This window comes from Ichthyophthirius multifiliis (assembly GCF_000220395.1).
Source record: "Ichthyophthirius multifiliis unplaced genomic scaffold scaff_1120509251375, whole genome shotgun sequence".
Classification (NCBI taxonomy): domain Eukaryota; phylum Ciliophora; class Oligohymenophorea; order Hymenostomatida; genus Ichthyophthirius; species Ichthyophthirius multifiliis.
The window spans coordinates 1-12,560 of record NW_004085935.1 but is presented as its reverse complement, the minus strand read 5'-3'; the positions used below and the strand labels follow the sequence as shown (position 1 = coordinate 12,560).

Here is a 12,560-nt window from a genome sequence, read left to right as displayed (position 1 = left end):
ATGACAACAATAACTATTTATGCTTTATTTGGAGATGATACACGTGTTTTAGTAACAGACAAAAATGGTGACCCGATTTTTTGGACTATAAATATAGTTGTTTTGATTCTTTTTGGATTAGAAATTATACTCGCGTCATTAGTAAATCCAGGATATTTTAACGGGTTTTTCTTTTATTTAGATATTGTTTCTACTATTTCACTTTTATTAGATATAGGATGGGTTACTGAGCATCTATTCGATACTACTAAACCTGCTAAAAACTCATCTAGTTAATAATTATAAAAGTAAAAATTTAAATATATATTTTTATAAAAAAAAAAAAAATATATATATTTAGAGCAGGTAGAGCTTCTAGGGTAGGTACTAGAACAGGAAGAATCGTACGTATAGTTCGTTTGGTTAGGCTTATTAAATTATATAAAAGGGCTTAGTAGTTATTATAGGAATAAGAAAAAAATCTTTTGAGGGAATAATAGTTTGAAGAAATGTGTATTTATAGTAATATGAATACTCCTAGACATAAATAAAGATCCCGTGTTATTAGTAGATAAATAACTAGTGGACATAGAATAAGGGCTAATTCTAAAAAAATAAGTTCTAGTTTCGCTGTTAATAAAAATAATAGTAAAGATCATAATAATAGTCAAAGTATTAAGAAAAACGAAGAAAATAAATAATGTGAAAGTTCATATAATGCAAGTTTAAAAGTAAATAAGTTATAGTAAAATAATTTTGTAGATATTGAAAATTAATAGTAAAATAATTCAAATTAAATTGATAAATATGGATTTATTTCATAAAATATACCTTTATAACCAAGTCCTTAAGAAAGTAAAATTTTTATAGTCATATATATATAAATATGTTTTTTATATATTAAATTTTTTTTAGAATTTAATCAGAATCAAAATGAAAAAGAACTTTAAAATTAAAATAATAAAGATTTTGTTCCGAAATATGTTATTAATCATGCTGTTAAAAAAATATCGCATTTTAATACGATTAAGAATGTTGCTGGCAATCATTCTTTTCATAATTAAAATTAAGTATAATAATAATAATAAGAAAATTAATAGGCTTTATTAAATACTAAACATTTTCAATAAGATACGGTAAAAAATGCAAATCTAGTTAAATCAAGTTAATAAAAAATAAATTTAACAAGTAAAGATGATGTAAAAAAAAAAAAAAATATATATATAATATAAACAAATATATACAAAGAATTTAGTAATTGTAGAATCTAAAGTAGGATAAAGATTATCAGATTTGACAACATAAAGAGTAATTGTTTTAGTATTAAGTATTATGATTAGTGTTCCTTTATTTGATTATAATACTTATATTGAATCAGTAACAACATATGGCAATGGACTAAGTCCAATTTATGCGTAAAAAAATAATAATATATATATATATATATATATATGTATATAAATATATATAAATATATATATATAAATATATAAATATTTTTATATATTTTTATTTTAATATATATACATACATACATACATACATATATATATATATGTATTTATTTTTATATATTTTTATTTTAATATATATACATACATACATACATACATATATATATATATGTATTTATTTTTATATATATACTTTTATATATATATTTATATATATATATGCATTTTTTTTTTTTCATATTTTTATATCTATATATTTATATATATTTTTATATTTATATATATTTTTAGATTTTAAGCTGAAGTTGAAACTCCTATAATGATAGCTAATATGAAAATGTATATAGATTTTCATAAAAATTAACGAAAATAATTAATAGAAATAGTTTTAAAAGAAACAACAAATTAATGCTGTTCACATTATCCAAATTCATATTTCCCAGACGATTTAGTATCTGCAGATACATTAAGAAGCGAGGAGAAATTTACCATCGAATTAAAAATAGGAGGAAAAATAATTGGATATTCAATAATAGACGAAAGGAGAGATGTTCAATTGAATGCTATTTTATCAATTGTGAGAACTATTTTTATATCTTTAATATTGACTTCTGGGGCTATTTTTTTCACTAGAGATGCTGAAAACTTGATACTTATTCCGATTAATAATATGATCAAAAAAGTTAAAAGAATAGCTGAAAATCCTTTAGAAGCAGCTTAAATGGAAGAAAGAGAAGCTCTTGCATTTGAATAGTTGGTAAAGGATGGGAATATTTAAGAAATAGCTAGATTGAAAGAATTAGAGAAGTATGAAACGACTATTTTGGAGAAATTAATCATTAAAATCGGAGCTCTTTTGGCCATTGGATTCGGAGAAGCGGGGTCTTAGATTATTGCTTAGAATATGAAAAAAGGTGGGGAGGTAGATCCATTAATTCCAGGAAAAAAAATTATGGCAATATTTGGATTTTGTGACATTAGAAACTTTACTGATGCAACAGAAGTACTCTAAACTGGAGTAATGGTTTTTGTAAATGAAATTGCTGAAATAGCACATGCTATAGTAGATTAATATTTAGGTTAAGCTAATAAAAATATAGGCGATTCATTTTTATTAGTTTGGAAGTTTTAAGAAAATGACTATTTTTTTAATGTATATAATTAATTAGAACTTAAAAAAGAAAAAAGAATTTCAGAATTAGCTGATTTACCTATTCATGCTTTTCTTAATATTATGGCTTAAATTACGTTGTCTAAAAAACTTTAAAAATACTAACTTAATGCTAAACTTAATTAAAGATTGCCTAACTTCAAAGTTAAAATGGGATTCGGTTTACATGTTGGATGGGCTATTGAAGTAAATTTTTTTAAAATTTTTTAGTTTTTTTTGTTTAAATAAATTATAGGGTGCTATAGGTTCTAATTACAAAATTGATGCTTCTTATTTAAGCCCTAATGTAAATATGTCCGCTAGACTAGAAGCTGCAACAAAATAATTTGGTACAAATTTATTAATAAGGTAATTAAAATTTTATATATAAAAGAACGATTATTATTTTTTTTTTAAAAAAAAGTGGAAAACTATATGAAATATTAACACCTAAATGTTAGAAATAATGTAGACATATAGATAGAGTTTTAGTCAAAGGATCTTTAATACCAATGAACTTATATACAGTTGATGTTAATTTATAAAATATTATTGACAAAAATGTAGGAAGGGATATGTTTTAAAATCAAGACAAATTTGTAAATGAAATATAAAAGAAAAAACATAGAGTTTAATAAAGACTTCTAAGAAATAAATTAAAAGAAGATATAATTTCTTTAAAAGTTCATATTTCAGATAGATTCAAAAATAATAAAGAATTAATTGCTATGAGAGAATTTTTTACTGAAGTAATATATTTATTTATTTTTAAATTGTGTATCATATAAGAAATATATATTAATTTTATAATTATATTTATTACTTTAAAGGATTTTTATAAAGAATGGAATTATGGATTTTAAAATTATTTAGAAGGAAATTGGAAAACTGCTTATTATGCTTTTTAAAAAACATTAGATATGTTAATACATGTTAATTATATAGATGGCCCTTCAAATACTTTAATAGAAGTTATATAATATCATAATATGCAAGCTCCTTAAGATTGGTAGGGATTTAGGGCATTAACAGAAAAATGAATTATATATATATATTATAAATTACATTTTTTTAAAGTTATTGTTTAACTTTTTTTAAAAAAAAAATATTTATTTTTATTATTTTTAAGTATATGTATGAGTAAATTATACAGTCATGTTTAAAGAATTAAAAATCGATTGATAGTTAGTAAAATTAATGGATTTTCATTTTTATTTAAAAACTTTTTATATTGCATTATTTTTTTATATTATTATAATAACTTTTAAAAATTAAAATATATATAATATATAAAAAAAATTATGTAAAATTTCTAAATAATATTTGGTTAAAATAACACAATATATCAATTTCTATATAGAAATATAATTTTTTTCTTATAACATTTTAATATAAATTTGTGTCTGCATTTAGTTAAAAAACTATTAAATCTATATCATATATTCAATCATTTTCAGTAAAAAACTAAATAAATATAAGTAATTGATGCTAAAAAATAATTTGAATATTTACATTATTAATGAATGTAAAATTTTGCATAATTATTTAAATAAAAAAATATTATTATTATTTTATTATTATTATTTTTATTATTATTATTATTATTATTTTTATTATTTTTATTTTTAATTTTTTTAAGACTATATAGCTTTTTTTATATTTAATCTTATTTTATTATTTATATTATTTAATTTTTTATTTAAAACGGTAAAATTTTTATAAAATATGATTTTTTTTATATTATATTTTATATAATTTTTTTATTTTTTATGTTTCTAATTGATACTAGATGTAATAAATTAATTATTTTTTACAATATAATTATATGAGAAAAAAATTATAAAATTTAATTTAGTTTAGACAGATAATTTAAATAAAACTGATATCAAAATAATTTAAGATATAATTTGCAATATTTTATATTAAGAACTTTTATCTAATAAAAATTATAAATAAATTAATCTGTTTTATTTAAAAACTTTTAATAAGCATAATTAAATAAATTTTCGAATAAACCAAGTCTATTTATTTTCTTTAGAAATCAGAGACTAATTTAAATCTTTTTTTTTTTTTCTTTTAAACTTATTTTAATATGCATTTAATAATATAATAATATGATAGACTCCAATATTTATTTTTTTAATTGCTTAAATATTTATCATTATTCCTTTTTTTCTTTTAAAATACTATTAATAAGTTTTACTACGATGTTTTAAATTTTATTTAAAGTATTTAATGTTTACTATTTATTTTTAATTAGTTCGACTTAATTTTTATATTATTACATTTCAAATAATAATTCTTCAAAAGCATAATTTAATTATTCTTATTTTAAATAATTTTTATCCATATATCGGGAATATTATTTTTATTTTTTAACTTTTATAATTCAAAATAAATTTTCACTTCTGATTTTTTCATATATACTTTAGCTTTTTTAATATATTAAAATTAAATCTAAAGTTAAACTTTTCAATTATTTCTAAATACAATTACAAAATATATTGAATTTTTTTTTCTCATATTTTTATAATACTTATTTCATTAATAATTTATTACAGGAAATCTAACTATTTATTATATTTATCATCAGTTATTTAATTTTTCTTTTAATATAATTTTGAATGTGTTTATTTAATATTCTCTAATTAGATGTGAAATATATTATTAGTATTAAAAGATAAATTTCTAAAATTATTAAATAAATTTTATCTCGTATTTGATTTATATTATTAGATAATATATTTTTATTTACTATAAGATTTAATATTAAATTTATAGATTATTTATTAAATAAATTATAATTATAATTAATTTAGAATATTTTATACACTAATTATTTTTCATAAGTATTATATATAATTTTTTTAATGTAAAGTAAATATTAAAAAAGCTAAAATACTATAATTACTAGATTAAAAATAAATATTTTTCTATATATTTAAATTTATGTCTACAATATAATAATTAAATATCGTTATTATATTAATTATATCAGCTATTTTATAAAATATTATCAAAAAATTGTCTGGTGAGTTTTTTATTTATATAGCAATGAAATTATTATAATATAAAATAATTATATATATAATAATAATATTTTTATATAAAATTATATATAAGAAAATGAACTGGTTTGGAGGCGCCAAAAAAAGAATAAATTTAAAATAAAATATAATTACTTCAGAAAATTAAGATTTAGTAAAAAAGATAATTGAAAAATTTTAATAATATCTTTAATTTTTTTTTATTATTATTAAAGTAAAATAACACCATTTAAAAATATTAAGATGATAAAAGAAATCTTATATAAAAAATTTAATAATAAAAAAGTAATAAAAGATAAGGTAATGATTATTTAAAATGCCAAGTTTTTATTTATATTATTTATTAATATTTGTTTTATTATTTTTGTTTATTTTTTAAAAAAACTTAATTACAGAAAAAAAGAAAAAAAAATATGAATATAATATATATATATATATATAAATATAAAAATATAGATTTTTTTCTATATGAAGATCAAAAAAGCAAAGAAAATTTAGAATATTTTAGATTAATATTCAAAGAAGAAATTTAAAAGCTTTAAGATATTAGTGAAGATAAAAACATAAAAATTTGATTAATTTAATATTTATAAATTCACATATTATTTTATTTTATTAAATTAATTTTATTTATTTTTTAAAGAAATCTAAAAATAATATTTAAATAAATATATGTATATTTTTATTATAAAAAAATAAATCAATATAATAATTTTAAACTAAAAAATAAGCCAAATAAAATTCTAGTGAAATAAATTTGAAATGAATAATAATAATTTTTAAGAAAGAAATTAGACAAAATAAAATTAAAAAACTATAAAATAATTTATCAAATAAATATATATATTTATTTTCTAAATAGAAATTCAATATAAAAATATAAGTATTACTTTTTAGAATATTTTTTATTTTAAAAAAAAACTCAAACTCAATCAAAAAAAGACCATAATCAAATTACATTTTAAACAAAAAACATAGAAAAAGTAATTTTCAAAAGAATCCTTTTACATTTTTTAAAAAAATCAATTGAAAAATAAAAGGATAGAAAAAATGGATTATTTCCTTTCTTTTGAATAAGATATTTAAAAAAAATACAGTAAAAATTCAAAAAAAAAAATAATAATTTATTTGTATAAAATAAATATAAAAACCTATAATAATATAAATTTTGTACTACATTAATAACTTATTATAAACTTTTAATATTGTTTAATTAAATAAATAAATATAATAGAAAATTAGTTTTAATAAAATATCAAGTCAAATAAAATCCAACACCATTTTAAAGTGCTAAATTTAGTTTTTCCTTAAGAATTTACAGAGAAGAATACTTAGGTAAATTAAATTTATTAAAACAAGTATTGGCCGAGGGTAATTTCGAATCGTTTTCGCTATCTACTTTGGAAATTAAAAACGGTGGATTTAAATTTTAAAAGCCAAAAAGTGGTTATCTTTCGCACGAAGTGACAAATTTAAGAAAAATAATTTTATTATTACTACTAAAGCTTTCTATGTATTACCAAAAACTTTTTATATACGAATCATTCTTTTTATATCCTTCATATTTAGTATTTTATTATAAATTTTTCAAGTCAAGAGAATTTTATTCTCCAGAAATCAATATTTGCATTTCTTACTCGTCAAACATCTAAAGCCATTCAGCTGGAATAGTCCTGTTAAGACCTCTTAAAAATGCCTTAGACTGTTCTTTGATGCATTTGTTCATTTTGTAATCTGCTACAAGATATATATATTTAAATTTATTTTCGTTATTGACTTTAATATTCCTTCCATTTTAAATAAGTTCTATTTCTTTTTGGTCTGAGTCACTTATGGTAAATGTAATGGTTAAATCTTCAATGTTTCCTTCAAAATTTTTCAAGAACTTCAAGTTTTTATATAAATCTTAATCGAATTATTCCAATTATACTAAAGAGTTATTTTTACCAATCATAAGCCTTAAAAAAAAGAGAGAAAAGATTGGATTTATTAATATTCCGTCAAATAAAGCTCTTCCGACTAAAATTCCGATAAACATGAAAATTTCTAAATGCTAATATCCCAAAAACTAGAATGATTTTTCATTAGGATATAGGTTTTGGTAATTTTAATGGAGAGTAAACATACCATAACTTGGATCAAAGACTATTTTTGTAATATCATTTATGAATTCTTTTAATATTCCACCGGCATCTATTCCGGTTTCTTAATGGCCAAATTAGTCTATATAATATACTTTAAGATTTGTTTTTAAATCAATTTTTGATATTTCTTAAAAAGCTTAAAAACTATCATCGAATAAATAATCTCTTCTTATGAGGATTTTTATACATGTCTCTTTATGATGTATTTTCTCGATTAGATTCTTGAATATTTATACACGGGTTTCAAAAGGAAAAGAAAATGGAATTAACTTTATCAGTTGAAAATTTTCACAAGAAGATATTTTTGATAATATTTGGGAAGATAAAAGCCATTATTTATCGATTAAAAAAGACTGCCTTTAGTTGAATTCTCGTAGTATTTTTAAAAGACGAGAAGCTTATTAAAGGAAAAAACTGTTATTGGGGTTCGGATTGGTATCTGTGTATATTTAATAGATTAAATTTATCAAAAAGTTAACTAATTAGGCCACTTCTTGAATAGTAAAAGTCGCTCTGTTAGAAAAAAAATCCTACCAATCTAGGATAGATAGCTAATTTTAGAAAGAAAGAACAAAAATAGAAACTATTTCAATTTTATATGAAAAAAAATAAATATTATTATATATTTTTCTTAATATTTTGTCGTTAAAAGCAAAAGAAGCAATTATTAAAAGAGGTTTAAATTTTTTATTTTGGAAGCTTTTTTTTATTAACTTTATGTAGATTTCGCATACTACTGATATTAATTCAGGGTTTGTATTTTCTTTTAATTTATCTGTAATATTCAAATCAAGAATATTTATAAATAAATTTTAAACAAATTCTTTCTCAAATAAGATTTGTATTATAGGTTTTTCTAAAAATTCGTTATCTGTGAAATTCATGGAATAAGAAATTAATTTTAATAATGCAAAATGGTCCTTTACTTTATTTTATTTTATACATTCAGATAATATTAGTATTGAATTTTCTAAAATATACTCAAATTCTTATTTTTAATTATTAAATTTTTATATAAATATCTTTTCACCTTCTATTTCTAAAGGATTTGGTATATTTAAATATATAAATGTCTAATATATATTCTTAAAATTAATTTATGGATATTATATTTGTATTTTTTATTCTAAAACTATTAGCTAATCAACTATATTAGAAATAGAAAGTATATATATGAGAAAATCGCTTTGAAAATTAAGAACATTATCATAAAGACTTTAGTTTTTATTAATTTAAGAAAACTGGAGTGTATAAAAAAGTTTAAAAGGGAAAAAAGCAGTTTCTAATAATTCTAAATTTTAATAATGTTTTAATTGAAAATTTAAAATTTCAAAAAACTTTTCGTTTTTATAAATATTTTAAATAATTTTTAATGTTTCTACTGTTTATGTTTCTTCTTGCTTGTTTTTATAGTCGATTAAGAAAATTTAAGAAATTAAATTTTATATGTTTAAGGGCCATATATAGGCTTTTTTAAAAGAAAAACTATGTAAAATTTTTATAAGGAAAGTAATATAAGGTTTTTTGAAAAAATTAATATCCATGTTTTTTATAGATTTTATTATCCAAAAAGCCATTTTTTCCAAAATTTGGAAATATTCTATTAATACATTTTCTTTTTTGATTATTTGCATTTTATATGTTAAAAAAATAAAGTCATTTATAAAATTTAGTAGTATTTTTTCTGGCAAAACTAGATCAGGTTTGGAATTTAATACTATTTAGAGATCATTTAGACGAGAATTAAGCTATTTTTGGATTTTTTATTTTTTGATTTTTAATAAAAAATTGTATTTTAATAATGCTTGGATTTATAAAGCGGATTGATTTTGAAGTTTTTATTGTTGTTTTTGGTGCTTTTGTTAAGAAAGCTTTTCCAGTGTTTTTTTTTTGTTATCTTTTACACTGAAAAATAAATGATTATCCATATTTATTTTATATTAAATATATATTGATATTTTATTAATAATCGTATATTATATTTGACTTTTTAAATTTTTATTTTTTTGATAGAAATAAATAAATTTATAATTTAATTTATTTTATTTTATAATATATATAAAAAAATATATTAATTAATTATTTTTATTTTAAGATATTTTTTTTATATATATATATTTATGTAAATAAAATATTATATTTGTTGTTATTATGATTATTATCCTTATTATTATTAATATTTAAGTTTTAAATATTAATTAATTTAATACGCATTAAACAATTATTATTTTTTCCTTATAAAAAAAGAATATTCTATAAGACAATTGCTTATTATTAAGAAAAGTATCGAAAAAACAATAATTAATTAATTAAAAATATTAGATTTATATCCACGTTTAAAAAAAAACGAAAAATGACTAAAATAAATATAAATATATAAACATAAATAAAAAAATTAAAATTAATATAGATTATTTTCAATTTAAAATACAAAAAAACTAATAAAGAAAATAATTAAAAATAAATAAAAAAAAAATATATAAAAAAAAAAAATGGAAATAAACGGAAGTAAAATCAAAGATATTTCTTTACACGAATTTGGAAGAAAAGAAATCGAAATCGCCGAAGTTGAAATGCCCGGTTTAATGGCTTGCCGTACCGAATTTGGTCCTTAATAGCCTTTGAAAGGAGCTCGTATTTCAGGTTCTCTCCATATGACAATCCAAACCGCAGTTTTAATCGAAACTTTATAAAAATTAGGTGCCGAAGTGAGATGGTGTTCATGCAATATATACTCTACTTAAGACCACGCTGCCGCTGCTATTGCTAAAGTCGGATCTGCTAAAGTATTTGCCTGGAAGGGTGAATCTTTATAAGAATATTGGTAATTAACTTTCAACACATTGAATTTCCCTGATGGATTAGGTCCTAATATATTAGTAGATGATGGTGGAGATGCCACAATGATGATCTTGTAAGGTGCAAAATGGGAGAAGATATACGAAGAAAGTAAATAATTACCAGACCCTGCTCGTTACGAGACTGAAGACGAGTAATGTTTATTCGAAGTATTAAGAAAAACAATCCCCGAAGATCCTACTAGATGGAGACGTTACTTAAAGGACTTCTATGGAGTTTCTGAAGAAACTACAACCGGTGTTCACCGTCTTTATTAAATTGCAAAAAAAGGAGAACTCCCCTTCCCTGCCATAAACGTAAATGATTCCGTCACAAAATCGAAATTCGACAACGTATATGGATGCAGACACTCTTTACCAGATGGTATTTTCAGAGCTACTGATGTCATGATTGCAGGAAAAAAAGTCGTCATATGTGGATATGGAGATGTCGGTAAAGGATCCGCAGAAGCCATGGTTGGATGTGGAGCTAGAGTTTATGTGACTGAAATTGATCCTATTTGTGCACTTTAGGCTTGTATGAAAGGTCTTTAAGTTGTTAAATTAGAATCAATTTTGAAAGATGCAGATATCTTTATTACTGCTACTGGAAATAAGGGAATTATTATGGCTGAGCATATGGCTTAAATGAAAAATAATGCCATTGTAGGAAATATTGGACATTTTGATAATGAAATAGATTATAATGGATTAATTAATTGGCCTGGAATTAAAAAAATTGAAATTAAATCTTAGGTTGATAGATTTGTTTTCCCTGATGGACATGGAGTTATAGTTCTTGCATAAGGAAGATTACTTAATTTAGGTTGCGCTACTGGACATCCTTCTTTTGTTATGTCTACCTCTTTCACTAATTAAGTTTTGGCTTAAATCGAATTATGGACTAATAAAAATATTGGTAAATATGTTAATGATGTATATAAATTACCTAAAGAATTAGACGAAAAAGTTGCTAAATTACATTTAGGAGCTCTTGGGGCTGAACTTACTGTTCTTACTAAAGAATAGGCTAGCTATATTAATATTGATGTTAATGGCCCTTATAAAAATAATGATTATAAATATTGATTAAAAAATTTATTTTTTATTTGCTTAATTTTATCTTTATAAATAATTTTTTAATTAAGATATTAGTTTATATTATAATAAAAAAAATAGAAAATATATATTTTTTTTTAAAGAATAATTATATAAAAATATTTATTAAAGATAAAAAAATGAAATAAATATTAATTATATGTAAAAAAAAAATATTTAAAATAGAATTTTTTTTTAAATTAAAAAATTTATCTGTCATAAATCAATTAAAAATTAAAAATAGTTAAGTATTGGAATGAATATGGTTTTGATAAAACATATAACATTTTAGTAAAAAATTTAAATTTAAATAAATTAAATTTTAAATAATAAATAATTTAAAATAATAAGATAAATGTGTAAAAAAATTTTTAAATAATTAAATTATATATATATATATATATATATATATATATATAACATTATAATATTATAACATTTAAATATTATTATTATTATTATAATGTATTTTTTATAAAAATTAATTTATATAATAAATAAAATAATATTTTTTAATTATTTTAATTAATTAATATGTTTATAAAAAAATTTAAATACGAATAAAAAATAATATTAAATTATTATTTTTTAGTTTTAAATTTTTAAATTATTTTTTTTATTTAATTAAATAAATTAAAGTGTTAATAAGTATATAGTTTTAAATATAAATATAAAATTAGTTCAAATGTTTTAAAATAATATAATTTTAATTTTTATTTATATGTATAACATGAATAGCTATATGAAATTAAAGTTGTATTTGGGGTTGGGGTTGGGGTTGGGGTTGGGGTTGGGGTTGGGGTTGGGGTTGGGGTTGGGGTTGGGGTTGGGGTTGGGGTTGGGGTTGGGGT

General features: G+C 19.4%; 3 protein-coding genes across 3 annotated transcripts, besides 21 other annotated features; 2 read left to right on the top strand and 1 right to left on the bottom strand. All coding sequences in view use genetic code 6, as the record gives it.

Moving 5' to 3' along the window:
• Positions 1 to 3,715, top strand: IMG5_191510 (hypothetical protein; the record flags this gene model as incomplete). The annotated part of the gene is made up of 7 exons (XM_004025070.1): positions 1 to 287; positions 341 to 645; positions 1,145 to 1,394; positions 1,725 to 2,790; positions 2,840 to 2,952; positions 3,008 to 3,332; positions 3,414 to 3,715. 7 exons carry the CDS (start codon positions 1 to 3, stop codon positions 3,621 to 3,623), a joined length of 2,556 nt encoding a protein of 851 aa, XP_004025119.1. The 3' UTR covers positions 3,624 to 3,715.
• Positions 853 to 893: a microsatellite.
• Positions 1,409 to 1,654: a microsatellite.
• Positions 1,410 to 1,716: a microsatellite.
• Positions 1,434 to 1,653: a microsatellite.
• Positions 1,455 to 1,622: a microsatellite.
• Positions 1,592 to 1,700: a microsatellite.
• Positions 1,665 to 1,728: a microsatellite.
• Positions 1,665 to 1,729: a microsatellite.
• Positions 3,716 to 4,141: 426 nt separating the features above from the next.
• Positions 4,142 to 4,207: a microsatellite.
• Positions 4,144 to 4,217: a microsatellite.
• Positions 4,144 to 4,220: a microsatellite.
• Positions 4,221 to 5,641: 1,421 nt separating this feature from the next.
• Positions 5,642 to 5,696: a microsatellite.
• Positions 5,697 to 6,885: 1,189 nt separating this feature from the next.
• IMG5_191500 (ubiquitin protein ligase, putative) lies at positions 6,886 to 7,584 on the bottom strand (the record flags this gene model as incomplete). Its single annotated transcript, XM_004025069.1, has 1 exon — positions 6,886 to 7,584. One exon carries the CDS (start codon positions 7,582 to 7,584, stop codon positions 6,886 to 6,888), a length of 699 nt encoding a protein of 232 aa, XP_004025118.1.
• Positions 7,585 to 9,523: 1,939 nt separating this feature from the next.
• Positions 9,524 to 9,553: a microsatellite.
• Positions 9,554 to 10,230: 677 nt separating this feature from the next.
• Positions 10,231 to 10,265: a microsatellite.
• IMG5_191490 (hypothetical protein) lies at positions 10,237 to 11,762 on the top strand. The gene has a single exon (XM_004025068.1). The coding sequence runs from the start codon at positions 10,267 to 10,269 to the stop codon at positions 11,698 to 11,700; it is 1,434 nt and encodes a 477-aa protein (XP_004025117.1). The 5' UTR covers positions 10,237 to 10,266; the 3' UTR covers positions 11,701 to 11,762.
• A 246-nt stretch (positions 11,763 to 12,008) lies between these two features.
• Positions 12,009 to 12,052: a microsatellite.
• Positions 12,010 to 12,039: a microsatellite.
• Positions 12,013 to 12,064: a microsatellite.
• Positions 12,028 to 12,064: a microsatellite.
• Positions 12,065 to 12,094: 30 nt separating this feature from the next.
• Positions 12,095 to 12,128: a microsatellite.
• Positions 12,115 to 12,159: a microsatellite.
• Positions 12,160 to 12,469: 310 nt separating this feature from the next.
• Positions 12,470 to 12,560: a microsatellite.